This window comes from Crocodylus siamensis, chromosome 2, assembly GCF_052110815.1.
Source record: "Crocodylus siamensis isolate JL-2025a chromosome 2, ASM5211081v1, whole genome shotgun sequence".
Classification (NCBI taxonomy): Eukaryota; Metazoa; Chordata; order Crocodylia; family Crocodylidae; genus Crocodylus; species Crocodylus siamensis.
Genome location: NC_143396.1, coordinates 60,976,084 through 60,990,571, shown reverse-complemented (window position 1 = coordinate 60,990,571; position 14,488 = coordinate 60,976,084). Strand labels below are relative to the sequence as shown.

Below are 14,488 nucleotides of genomic sequence, written 5' to 3'. Positions count from 1 at the left end.
ATGCACCAGGTGGACAAATCTAAGTCAAAGGCATAAACTTTCTCATTGGGCTTCTAAGACCTGTCTGCAAGACCAATTCCGTCACAATCTATCAAATAAAATAGCTTTCCCCTTTTTGCTTAGAGTTCAGATCTTGCCATACTACATATTTCCCATGCCCCTAGACTGTAATGGGCTGGTAGTGTAAGCATGTTTTCCTTTAGGAAAGGGTTTGTAACATAAGGTTTTAAAAAAAGATACATAAAATATGGGATGCATCTTCATGCTGTACAGCAGTTAATTTGAAAGCCACCAGGTTGATATGCTTGAAAGTCATAAAAGGAACAAGGAATCTAGCTTCATGGATGACCGGATTCTCTGACGGTTCTTTGCTGAAATTCTTCCTTATGTCCAGCCTGAAATGGTCTTGTAGTAGTTATGACTGTTTGACCTCATCATCCCTTGGGGCGCTCTGGTGAACAAATGTTTCCCCCAGATCCTGGTGGTCACCCCTAATAAACTTATAATTGGCCATCAGATCACCCCCTAGCCTGTGGTTTCCCAGGCTAAAGAGCCTCATGGCTCTCAGCCTGTCATTGTAAGGTCTGCTTTCCTGACCTCTGATCATGCACGTAGCTCTTCTCTGGACTCTCTCAAGCTTCCCCACATCCTTTTTGAATTGTGGAGCCCAAAACTGGATGCAATACTCCGGCTGCAGCCTCACCAAGGCCGAGTACAGGGAGAGAAGAACATCCTGGGATTTGCTTGAAAAGCATCTATGGATGCAACCCAGCTTTTTCGTCACTTTACTAGCCGCAGCAACACATTGCAGGCTTATGTTCATCTTGTGGTCAACGATGACCCCCAAGTCTCTTTCTTCTGTAGTGCTATCCAACGTAGCACTGCCGAGCCTATAAGGATGCTGCAGATTTTTTCTCCCAAGGTGGAGTCCCTTGCATTTTTCGATGTTAAACACCATCAGGTTCTTGTCCGCCCATTTGCTGAGTCTGTCCAGGTCAGCCTGGATCACCTGCCTGTCTTCTGGTGTGGATGCTTTCCCCAAAGTTTGGTGTCATTAGCGAACTTGGCCAGTCCACTTCTGACTCCAAAATCCAAATCATTAACGAAGATGTTGAACAATATGGGTCCAAGGACAGAGCCTTGGGGAACCCCATTGGTCACAGGACAACATGATGAGTGACTTCCAGCAATTACTACCCTCTGGGTCTGACCACGGAGCCCACTTCCCAGCCAGCGTATCATGATGGACCCAAGGCCACAACTGGCCAGTTTTGGCAAGAGGTGATCATGGGATACCAAATTAAAAGCTTTTCTGAAGTCAAGATAAATGACAACAACCTCTTCTCCTTTGTCCAGGTGATAGGTCCCCTGGTCGTAGAAGGAAATGAGATTGGTCAAGCAAGACCTACCCCGCAACAAACCTGTGTTGGCTATCCCTTAGGACGTTCACGTCGGCCAGTCCATTAAGGATGGCCTCTTTAATAAATTTTTCCTAAGATCTTCCCTGGCATAGAGGTCACGCTGAGGGCCTATAGCTAGCCAGATCCACTATCCTCCCCTTCTTGAAGAGAGGCACCACATTGGTCTTCTTCCAGTCCTCGGGCACTACACCAGAGCAGCAGGAGTTTTCAAAGATCCATGCCAGGGGCTGGGCTATGATGCTCGCCAGCCATTTGAATACCCTGGGGTGTAGATTGTCAGGGCCGGCTGACTTGAAGGTATCCAGCTCCTCAAGATGTTCCTTCACAAGGTCAGCATTAATGGAGGGCAGAGGACCTCCCTCACCAGGACCTCCCTGTCCCGTAACAGGCATGGGCAACCCATGGGACTGATGAAAGACAGACGCAAAATACCCATTTAATAGGCTGGCTTTTTCCTGGGCGTCAGTTGCCCCATCTGGTTCAGCAGGGGACCAATGTTGCCCTTGCTTTTCCTCCGGCTCCCCACACATCTGAAAAAGGACTTTTTATTCTCCTTGATGCTCGAAGCTAGTTGGAGTTCAGTTGCAGCCTTGGCTTTCCTGGTTTGCTCCCTGCAGGACCGGACCAGTGCAAAATAATCCTCCTTGGAGGTGAATCCCATCCTCCATCCTTTGTAGGCCTTTCTTTTTAGTCTCAGGAGGTCTGCTAACTCCCTGGAGAGCCAGGGGGACTGCTATGCCCTCTTGCTGCCTTTCCTCCGAGATGGAATAGACTTAGCTTGTGCATTGAAGATCGCTCCCTTGAGGAGCAAACACCCTTCTTGAACTCCCCTGTCCCTGGGGTCATGGTCCCTTAGGGCCTGACTGACAAGCCTCCTGAGCATGTCAAAGTCAGCTTTCCTGAAGTCAAGGACTTTCATGTTGCTGACTGACTTGCCAGCTTTACAGAGGATGATGAAAGTGATCAGCTAATGGTCGCTGTCACCCAGCTTCCCATCAATCACTAGGTCACAGATTAGGTCATCCCCAGTAGCCAGTACCAAGTTGAGCAGTGCTTTGCCTCTTGTTGGCCCATAGACTTCTTGAGTCAGGTAGAGGTTATCCACGCATGAGAGGAAGCTTTGCAACGGCTCGGATTTTGCTGAGTGATCCTCCCACGAGATGTCTGGGTAACTGAAGTCACCCATGACAACCATGGTCCAAGAGCATGCGGCCTCAGCCAGTTTCCGGGCGAATTCCTGGTCAAGCTCAGCTCCTTGGGTGGGAGGTCTGTAGTAGACTCCCACCGTTGTGTCCCCTGTGCTGTATTCCCCACAGATTTTAACCCAGAGGGTCTCCAGTCATCCACCCTGGTTGCCAATATCAACTTGCAGGGACATGTAGCTTTCCTTAACATAGAGAGCTACACTCCCACCCCTTTTATCTACATGATACCTCCTTTACAGGGTATAGCCATCTATACCCGAGGTTGTCATGGGTGGAGTCCCACCAGGTCTCCGTTATCCCTATGATGGAATAATTATTTGCACTGAGCAGGAGGATGAGCTCCTCCTACTTGTTCCCCAAGCTCCTGGCATTTGTGTACAGGCAGGCAAGAGTCCCCTTGGGGGCTCTTGCCTTGCCCACCGATTGTACCAGGGCTGGGGCGGGCAAGGGTAGGCTCCCTTAAGTGCCTTGGCCCGCTGGATTTGCAAGAGTTGCTCAGCAGGCCAGCAGTGGAGGTAGTCCCTCCCATCCCCCAACGGGCTTAGTTTAAAGACCGGTGGAGCAGGTCAGCCAGTCTGGCTGAGAAGAGCCTCCTCCCCAGGGGAGAGAGGTGGAGGCCATCTCTTCCCAGCAGCTCGCTGCCTCTCTCGCCAGACAGCGGGCTGTGGTCATGGAAGCCAAAGCCTTCCCAATGACACCAGCATCACAGTCTTTGGTTGACTATGTGGATCCTCCTCTCCTTCCTCAGCCCATACCCCAAGACTGGGAGGATTGACAAAAACACCACCTGTGCCCTCAGACCCTTTAGCCCCACTCCCAAATCCCTGTAGTGCCTCATGACACAGCTGGGAGAGATCTGAGCCGTGTCATTGGTGCCCACATGAATAAGGAGTATAAGACAGTGGTCTGTGGGCTGGAGGGGCTTAGGGATCTTCTCCACAATGTCCCGGATGCAGGCCCCTAGGAAGCAGCAGACTTCTTGGGCTAAGGGGTCAGAGCAGCAGATTGCCCCCTCAGTCCCCCTCAGGATGGAGTCTTCCACAACAGACACCCTATGTTTTGTCTTGGGGAGAGCAGGGGCAGTAGCTACAGTTGAGCCTGTGTTGCCTGTGGGAGCTGGCAACTCAGCAGGCTTTGCTGGAGCAGCAAGAGGCAGGTACCTGTTGCTAAGCTCTGGTGGGGCAGGGGCCTTGGTGCAGCGGGCCTTAGGGCCCTTGACCACTTTGGTCCATGCCCCTGACTGATTACTTATTCTTTCCTCTGGTCCAGACAGGATGGGAAACAGTTCCTTTGGTAGTATAGATACAGGATTATGAGGACACGTTCTAATTAAATCTGATCTGGTCCTGTTGCTTCCTCGTTACTTTGAGCCTGCTGTGGCTTCATGACCTCCTCATCCATTGTGGGGAGGAGGTGCTGGAATTTACTGCCCCATATTGCACGTAGAGGACCCTCAGGATCAGTCCTATGCTCCTGTGAGTTCATCACTCAGCACGTGGGCAGCCACATCCCTTGCTGCTTAACCATCTCCCCTTCAGTGTCTGTGGACGTCATTTCCACATGGGTCCACAACCAAGTCCTCACTACCCATGAAATACTTGGATTTTCAGGATTTTTTTTACAAGAAGCAGGACACTGCTTCTGTGACTGCCCAGTGACTTGTAACCAGGCACCTCAGTTCCATGTGGGTGAATATATTCATTATCTGAACCCAAACTCCTGGTTCTGAAAGGAAATCTAGTCAAACTACCCTGCTTGAGCTACATCACAGTCATGGTTGTAGTTGATTCCCTAACAAAAATAGACACCCAAACAGCTCCAGATACGCCATAGTTTTGTTTTGATAACATTGTTCATCTCCATGGCTTACCAGCATAAATAATTTCTGGTAGAAGAGCACAGTTTCTCTCTTAGTTCTGGGAGGAATAGTTCCAGATCTTAAAGGTGTGGCTTTTGACCTTCCCTACATATCCCTTATCCCAGAGTGGGAGGAAGCAGCTGAGTGGAGCTGGGCTGGGTCAAGCCCAGACCCCTACTTGGCCCAGCCCCCCAGGGAGAGAGAGGTAGCAAGGGGTCCTCACCAGTCCCCCTCCAGTAGGGCAGGGCCCCCACTTGTCCGAGAGCAGCTTTCCCCGACGGCGGGCCCACTGTGCATGCACGCAGTTTAAAAGGGCCTGCCAACAGCAAAAAAAGCCCCAGGTAGGTTCCGGAATGGTGAGAGACACATGGGTGAAAGCCCGCTGCGCCCCTGCTCCCCTGAAGCCCCCCAGAGACTACCCAGCAGCCGCAGAGCCCCCTGCCGACCCTCAGCACAGCTGAAGGCAAAAAGGGCCCATGGTGGGAGGGGGTTAACCCCTCACTGAGTGGGAGGAGGTGGCTGAGTGGAGCCGGGCCAGGTCAAGCCCTACCCAAGTCCCCAGGGAGCCACGTGAACAGGGTGCGCAAACAGGCATGTTTGCCTGCCAGCGCATGAGTTAGCATAGAGTTCGTGCAGGAGGGCGCGTGGGAGGGCATGAAACCCTGCCTATGAACCCCCCAGGGTAGGCGGTCCCAGCTGTAGCCAGCCTACCAGAGGCATGACATGGATGGGCATGCATCGCACCCCTCGGGCTCTGTGCCCCCCCCCCGCACCTCAGAGATGGCCACCCAGATGGAGCCCATGGTTCTGGGCTCCACGCAGAAGGAGCCCCCGGCTCTCAGCTGCGCGGGCTGCCTGTCCCCTTTTCAGGCTCTGGCAGCTGGGAGCATGGCCACCTCCCCATGTGGGTTCTGCTCCCTTTTGGGGTCTCTGGTGCGTGAGCTGGAGGAGCTCCAGGCCACAGTCCAGAGACTGCAAGCCATCAGGGACTGTGAGCAGGAGACTGACTCCAACTGCCAGGCCCCTCTCCCTCGGGAGCCAGAGGGTAGACCACAGCCTCCCTTCAGGACAAAGGAGGACTCTGGGACCTCCCACTCTTTCCAGTCAGGAAATTAACTATACTTGGCACTAAGTGGTTGAATCAGAGGGATAAAATGATTGGATATGTTAATGAAATGTGATAAAGGAAACCAATGGACAATGCCCAAAGTAAGACACTGAAGGAGAGCCAAATTAAGACATGCACTCATGGTGAGTCTGTTGAACAAAGGAATATGCTGAGAGGATAAAGTATGTACAATATGCTGACTACAGAGAGACCAATCCAAAAGCAAGGAGTCAAAGGAGTCAAATTAAAGAAATGTATAAAAGGGGTAAGCAAGAAAGTTAACTCTGTTGTTGTCACCACCATTGTCATCATGAATCCAGCTTTCAACACCTGTCTGGACCATCCCAGCCAACGACACACTCTTTGCTTCAGGAAATGAGTGGCCGTCTTTTCTATGAAGCAAAGTAACATCTGGGACTGGGTAAGATCATTGTACTAAGTGTTTTTCTCTCTTTAAATATAGAAACTGCTAAGATAATACTTGTTGTACTAATAAAGTTAGGCTTTGATTTTAGGACACCTGCAGGCTGCCTCTGCTGCCTAGTCAGGCCCTTTGAGTGGCAGGTACCAGAGGTGTCCTGCTGCAAGCAAGCACTCAAAAGTACCCTGTCACAAGTCCCAATTCAGGGTTTTCACATGCCCCACCCTCCTCCCTGTCTACCAGCATTCTATACAAATGCAGAAGTCCATGAATTAATCCAGGCTATTGGGGGCCTTGATCCTTGCCAGCTCATCTTTTAATTCCTCATTCAGTCTCTGATAGACAGCCTCTTTACATTGAATGTTAGAGGTCAGATGACAGAAATCCATCAGATAACAGACCATGGGTTCATATCTAAGAGTCTGCAGGGAAAGCTCAGTTGACCTCACCTGAAAGGGTCTCTGGACAGAAGAGAGTCATGGCCTCAGTGAATTTCTCCAGGTCATCTAACAGGGAACTGGAGCTTCAAAAGTGGAAGCCTAGGCAAGGTTTCTGCCTGCCAGCTGCCTGTTTATCAAGTCCACTCTAACTCTGTCTCTGAGGTAACTCTGAGGGCACAGGGAGAACAGGACGTTTTAAGAAACCCCTAAACTTTCCTGGGTTCCCATCAAACTGATCTGACAATAAGGATACCTAGGGATGTTAAGAAGCAGATACAAAAGGGGTGACCAGAGCTGCAGTTTGCACACCTAGGCCCACAGGTCCAGTTTATGCTTCTGTAACTCTTCAGCTTGGGCTAGCATGGCTTGTTTCTGTGCTTGCAGAGCCCCTATGTGGGCCTGCAGGTTCTACAAGCTGGTCAAACCCTGGCTGGGGAAAGAAGCGGCAGTGGAGGATGATTCCGTATTGGGTATTAGGAGTGCCTCCCCCTGGGAATGCTGGTAAAGGATCCTTAAGGGCTGCTCAAACTGTAAGAAAGTGAGCACAAGCAGTCTTGAGTACTGTGGAGTTAGCCAAGTACCTGAGCCTGTGGAGGTTCCAGATCCGTGGCCAAGGTGCTCAAAGGAGTCAAACCAAGTGGTTAGAGTCATGCAGTTAATCCAAAGCAAGATCTATATTCATATACCAGGTCAGACTGAAGGCCAGGAGCCAGGGAATCCAGGCATGACAGGGTGAGGTACTGGGGTCCGAGGCTTACAAACTCAGCCCAGCTGCCTTTGCACCCAGTCAGCTTAATGTTCACAGCTGGTGAAGCATTCTGGCTGGGTGGCCCTACTTTTTTTTTTGTGCTAAAAATTAGTTAGAGTAAAAAGTTTAAAAGATTTCAGATTGCTCCTGCTTTATACCTGAAATATCACATTGATTTTTGCTGTTCAGTCACTGAAAATGTTTTGATGAGTAACAGCTAACTTAAACCTTAGACAGAAGAGTCTCTACAGAACATTACACATTAGGTTGCTTACGGCAAAAATAGATTCTTTCCAAAGTGTATATTGAAGAGCTAACCAAAGAGTTATTCTTGCATTCAAATTCTATATATACTACTGTACTCCTGTCCATTAATTAACCATTGGTTTGAATTATGTCAATTTTTTATAGTAGTTTTATGTGCGGTATGATCAACTTCATTAAATTCATATTATTTCACATATCGGGACTGGATCTCAACATTTGTTTAAAACAATTTAAGTAAAAGCAATATGTTGGGTATTTTTCCTTACGTGCTTATTTTAAAGATTTACAGTTGCTATATACTTAAATGCCTGAAGTGGCATATTGCAGGATGAAGTTTATAAGCCATTTTCCACCTCAGTAAACAATATAAAGTTGTAAATGAGATTATCTTCCTTAATAATGGCAATATTTATATTGTGTTTACAAGCAGTACAAAAGGATTCATAGACTTGCACAAAACACAACATGAAGAAATTAGTTTCCCACTCTCTCATGTAATGATGAGTATGCTAACCCTTAACAGGGGAAATTGTTCTCCTCCTATACCTCTGTCCCCTGGGGAGGAAATGAGAAATGCTGAAACACTATAAGGAAGACTATCACTCCTACCTCAAACCACATAACAATCTGACAGCATAAAAAGGTAAGAGCAGCCTGGAGTATGAGGGGATAATTCCTTGTACCCAATAACTAGGGACCTACTTAACTCACAGCAAGACAAAGTCATTTTAGCAGCTTGCTTGCAGCACAAAAGGCCAATTTAATGGGCATTTCCTGGAGGCCCTACCTCTCACTGTAGATTGGGGCTGAAAGGCCCCAGAATTGCTGCAGATTGGCTGAGAGGACCCACCATCACTGCAGATAATCACTAAGTCTTGAATTAAGTAGTTCCCTAACAATAAGAGGTCAAGCCTATAGGATCTTTTTTCCCCTCAACCCTTTGCAGCTCCTACACAGAAGTGCAAGGGAGAGCTCAAAACCAAAGTCAGAAATGCAATACAACACTCAACACTATGGATATTATTGGCTGTAAAGCAGTCCACACGAAGCAAGAAGAGCAGTTCACCATAATCCTAGAACAACCTTCAGGATTGTCTCAATTTACACCAGAAGCCACACTGGTCAATAGGGTTGTGCCTCTCTCTGGAGGCCATAGTACACAACTGAGTGTAGCAAACCTGAAATAGGATGCAAGTCTTGTCTTGCCATGGCTACTCCTCTCTCAGACCTCAGTCCACATGATCCCTAACAACTGAGGAATAAATACCCATCCCAGAAGTAGTACTGCAAAAAGTGTATGTCCCAGTGTCAAAATTTCACCTTACCTGAACATTCTGATTCTACCAGATAACATTTTAACACCTAAGGAACTCCATATGCATCTCAAACATTCATTTACTGTAACAATTGTTTTTATTCCTTACACTTATCCAAGTTATTGTCCAAGTGACTCCTGGATACCTCTGCTTTCAGAAAGACATCTTAACTTGTGACCGTCTACTCAAGAAGAAAAATTATTTTTGCCAAAAACTCTGCTCTGCAAGACCATGAATTAGCCAGTTTCTATTTCAGTTCTAACTATAACAGCCTGAAAAGGAATCCTGCCTTTTGCTAAGTTTAGCTCCTAATGTGCATTTTAAGTGAAGAAATCTATATGCTTAGATTCTGATTCAAAAAGGTAAGCATGACTATAAATCCATTAGGATTACTCTTATGCCTAAAGTAAACTATTGTTACGCACCTTGTTGCATGTGATCTTAAAGAATAAGGTTTTGGGTTTAAGACTATCCAGCCCTGAAACCACAGAAGCAGTGAAGGAGAGAGAGGTCATCAAACAGTAACATGAAGTAGAACTACAACATGCTCCATATACTGAGTATAGCCAAATCATTGTGGGAACTGCTTCCCTGGGGTAACTAAATCTCATGAGGCAAACTAATAAAAGACTCTTAAATGGAAAATGTCCTTCTTTTACCAAAAGAAGGAAAAGCATTAATCAACTAAGATTTTATAAACCATAAACTTTAAAAACATAGTAATTAACATGAATGCTAAAATGTACCACAGGTAAAAAAGGAAAAAGTGAGGAATGGTAATGTGTCAAGTACGGACAAATAGAAAAATAACTATCATTTTAGGATTTAAACAGACTACCAAGATTACAGGCTCTCTCTGTTGAAACATGCAGTTAAATGTGGATCATGTGAAGATGGGAGGAAAAGAATAAAGTATACAAGTTACCTGCAAACAGAACATTGTCTCTGTGGCTGCAGAGCAGTAAACATCACAATCACAGAGTAGTTACGAGGTGGAGCTTTCACAAATCTTCTGAATTTGTCTCCGTTCATGCGGATAACTGAGCGCCTTGAGCTCCATTCCATAAGCTGTTCCACCTTTTCAGCTAAGAGATTCTGTAATCAAGTACAAGAAGGAAGCCTGGTAAGCTTAACAACATCAAGCACCCTGGAGCTAAATTTTGTGCTTGTACACACTCTGTTCTTATTCACTTCAGGGGAGATGCATCCACATTTTTCTACCAGAATTCAGCCTTCACTACTTCTAAGTTAAAAAGCAAAAAGGGGCTTGGGGTTTTTTTTGTTTGGCTGGGGGGAGGGGAGGAAGAGTTGTTTTATTCTGTTTATAACATAATGTCTGACTTAAATAAATCCCCTAAATAGCAATCACTTAAACCATACGTCTGGTTCACTGAAAATATTAAACCTCTTGAAGGCTAATGTAGTAAAGTTACCTGCGTCTAGAGGAGTGGGCACCTGTGTAGGGCCTTCTTACAATACAGTGCATGCCACTTGATTACCATTGGAAGCAAGTCTGTTTGTACATCAGCACAATGCTACACTTTATTACGCTTTCCTTTATGTTTCCAAGTTGTACTAGCAGTTAAGTTACAGTAGGACAATCTGATCGTACATATCCAAAATAAATAAGGATTATAAGCCTGAAAAATATCAACCATATTTCTACCAGCATTCCAATGCCAACATTAGATTATTATTAATGCTATCTTGTCACAGACAAGACTATTACCCAAATATTATTACAGTTGCTCAACACTTTCCATTATAAAGCTTTGGTTTTGACTGCTTATATGTTTGCCAAACATTCATTTTGGCTGAAATTGTCTGTTGCGTGTCTTCAGACAGTTTTTTTTTTTCCCATTTTGTTCTGTTTTTAAACAGAAACTTCAGCCAACACCTAAACTTTGAAAGATGGTGGTCTTATCATGGATATGAATTTTAATTATTAACTAGACCCCCCCCACATAGAGGACCCATTTGCACCAAGTATGCATGAGTCCTGCTAAGCAGGACTTCCATGACAGAATTCCAACAGCCCATCTCCCAGGGTATGGACAGGCATTCATTTAAAGTATTAAGAAATTTACAGCCCCATAAAAACCTAGCTTAAAATGCTTGCAGCAGTTCAAAAGCCAGATCAACTGAAGCACATCAGATCATACCAACAGCGCGTACTACTGGCCTTCCACAACCAAGAAGTCGGTATGCAGTGCTCCTCATCATGCTTTGCAGGGTACCTCCAAAGGTTCCCAAGACCAAGCAAGCACAGAAGAAAGCATCAAATGGCTGGCTGGGGAATAACACCCATCCAGGGACTCCCTCCCTCATACTCGTACTGTATGACCTGATAAGCTTCCACTGCCAAAAGCTCATCAACTTCACTTCTAGCCGGCAACACATCCCTGCTTCCCATGCATCCTGTGGCTGCCAACCCAGCAACACTGGCAGGTTTGGGGCATTCCATACTCCTGCTGGCACAGAGTCAAGGCCTGCCACTGCTCCTGTAGAGAGCTCATTCAGCTCCTGTGCAGCCTGGTGCAATGCCACGTATGGCCATTAGGACACAACTGAGGCCCTGCCCATGTGGTTTTCAGTTTGCCAACCTATTCAGCATAAGAAAGTCCACAGTGATAGATGCTATGTAGGACTACTCAGCAAGTATAGGTACTGTGATTCATTGTCTTATCAACTTGCCAGGAGGTTAGTAGAGGGGAGAGGGCACTGTCAATCTTGCACAGGCTTTGCCAGCCAAGCACACCTGGCTTGGCTGCCGCAGCAACACCCTGCCCAGCCCCCAGCCTTGCCTGACTGCACAGCACCACAATTAAACAGATGTGAACGTCCCAGCTTTTGACTAACACCTTCCCACGGGGCTGTGTGTTACCTGTCAGCTCCTTTTTTGGGGGGAACCCTGACACAGAACAGACTGTCTGACTCACAAAGAATCGCCTCCCCCACCTAAACAGAAGCTGATTAAGATGCAGTGAGAGACGCATCGAAAACCCTCCAGATAAGGGTGACAAAAGTGAAACAACTGCTCTAGGTCTCATTTGCATCTGAGATGGGAACAGATCACCATTCATTTACATGACAGATGGAGAACAGAAAGCCTGAAGCAGAGACTGCAGTGAATTCTGGGATCAGTGAAGCAGGGGAGCACTGCATGATGGGGAAGCTGTGTTCCAAATGCTCATCAACCCCCACACCCAGCTCAGCATTTATCGGACCAGTTCTAATCTAGATTTACAAAGGACTTTTCCTCTCCCCCCCCACAGCGCTAAGCAAAAGTAAGTTTATTAGGTATCTCGGGCCGTACATTCCCCGGTCCCACTATGGGAGGCCTATGTAAACTTAATTGGCTACAAGTCAGTTGCCGGGTTAGGGAATGCTGAGGCAATAGACCGAGTTAGAGGGGGTATGGGCAACATTTGTACAGGGTTCATCCAGCCCGTTGGAGCACTGACCACAAGTGTCGTCATACTTTTCCCGAGACGACTGGTGGAAGTCTGCTCCACAACAGGTTATGAACACTCCAATAATTGCCTTAAGTCTGTTAAAAGACTATAGTAAGATCTGGAAAAGTCATGCTAAGCTGAGGCTTGTTCACAGCAAGTAAAAATCCAAAGCCCTGATGCTGCAATCTATTGTTTCTGAAGACACCAGGAGATATCCCATCAAGTATATGTCCTATCCATAGGAATGTCAAACTGACTCCTAAGTAGGTGTTTCCTGAGTATTAATCAAGTTCCTGAGATGTTCCAATCAGATAACCCCTTGTCAACGAAAAGACAATTTGATTTACACTATTGAGAATGCCTGAAAGAAGCTGAACTGAGGGTATAAAAATCTGTAAAAGCAGCAGCAGTGTGTGTGCTGACACCACTCGCTTTCTTCTGGAGAGGCTGCACGAGGAAGATCATCTCCCTTCAAGGATCGTGCTGAGAACTTTGACCTCTCAGCTTTGCAACCCGAGTGCCTTGGACTGGTGAGATCCCAGCTCTCTCTCTCTTTTCTCTTCTCTCTCTCTAAGCATAGATTTCTGAACTTGAACTGTATTAGTTAAGCTTGAGCTAAGTTTCCCCAAATACTTAGTGAAACCAGGGTATACTGTGACTGTTTGTGTTTGTTTTTCCTTTGCATGTCTATCACTACTAGTGTCAATATATATTTCATCTACTTAGCAATAAATAACTTTTATAGTCAAACTGGTGATAATTGGGTATATTTTGCCTTCTTTACTTCTCTTTTCCCCACTTGCTCTGCAGCAACACCCCTCTTACGTAAGCTAAAGATCCCTGTGAAGCCCAGAAATACTGTGGGGTCTGCTCATCAAGAGGCTAAAAGATTGGGACGTGCTGAGTTTGAAACACATAAGGGGATCAGCTTGTACAGGCTGATTGACCCAGTTTGGCTCAGACGTGCCCTAATGAACTGAATGCTGGCCCAGGAGGGTGTCATCTGGACACCCAGCCAGATTCAGAGGTATTCGGTTTAACTGTATGCTTGTGTCTGACTGTGGTTATTGTTGCTCTGATGAACTGATTCTTGGCATATGAGGGTGTCGGCCTGTCCATGCTGATCAACCAGGCCAGGTCAGGCGTGTCACGTTAATTCGTGTATGTTTGTGTGCATGACTGATTTGGGACTGGAGGAACCCAGCCCCACTGAACTGAGTCCAGCAAGATAGCTCCTTTGGGGGGGTGAGGGCTTGCAGAAGGGAGAGATACAGCTCCGTATAGAAATACCAGTAACACAAGCAGCACATTGATAGAATTACCAAGACCCTAGCCCTAATAAATGAGCACACCCCAAAGTAGCGGGCAAATCTGGTAACATATGACACTTCTTCTGCTTAAGGAGCAAGGGGGCTGGAAAGTCTCCCCTTAGCCTTTGCCAATTACAGCAGCAGTGTAATACACAAACCAAATATACCTTTCAGCCTTTGGCTGGGACTGCCACACAGGGCTTTCATGCTTTTTCCACCTTGGGAGACGAAATGAGGAGTCTCTGCTTAAGTTAACCTTGCCACAGCTTTCCACAATTATAGCAGCTAATCACAGTACAAACACATGCACCCCCTGTGACACTTCTTCTGCTTCAGTAGAAGGACAGATGAGACTCTCCTTCACCCTGGTGATTTGACCCTGGGTATTCAGTAATTAAGCCTATTTTTTTGTTGTTTTACGTTACATGGGCATACAAAGAGAGAAGAGTAAATTTAAGAGCTAGTAAATCTATAGAGTTAATCTCTAAATTGATCATTAAAATTCTATATTTTGATTCTATGAAGATTTAAAAACAAAAGGAAATTTCCATGTTCATAAATTGGCTTTCTGTGATCTAGTCTGAAGGATAGATTCTTGATAGAATTATAAACCTATTCGTCATAGGCATGCAAATAAACCAATTAATACTAAGAATTTTCCTTCCAAAAGACATATTTCCTGTTGTGCTCCAGCGGTAGACTATTTCAGTTATTCCCTAGGGAAGCACAGGGAAAAATACTTTAAAAGAAAACCTACCCTCTGCTAAACTTATCCAATGCAATGCCTTGTTCAAATTGTAGTTCTGAATTAAAGAAATAATTGTTTTCTCTACAATTTTCACCATGTTTTATGATGTGGTTTAGCTAGTAGCTGTCAATAACAAAGAAAGGAATAAAAAAAAGCATTGTGGAAGATCAGATTTTCATACCAGTACATTA

General features: G+C 46.1%; 1 protein-coding gene across 5 annotated transcripts in view; it reads right to left on the bottom strand.

Annotated features, from left to right (window-relative positions):
* Positions 1-14,488, bottom strand: part of TUSC3 (tumor suppressor candidate 3) — a 317,666-nt gene that overhangs the window by 208,469 nt on the left and 94,709 nt on the right. For all 5 annotated transcript variants that reach the window (XR_016440710.1, XM_090035996.1, XM_090035997.1 and 2 more), the window contains exon 2: positions 9,710-9,879. Coding sequence is in view for 4 of the 5 variants with exons in the window: in XM_090035996.1 (XP_089892122.1) it covers positions 9,710-9,879 (170 nt within the window). In the remaining variant the exon portion in view is untranslated. The remainder of the gene's footprint in view (positions 1-9,709; positions 9,880-14,488) is intronic.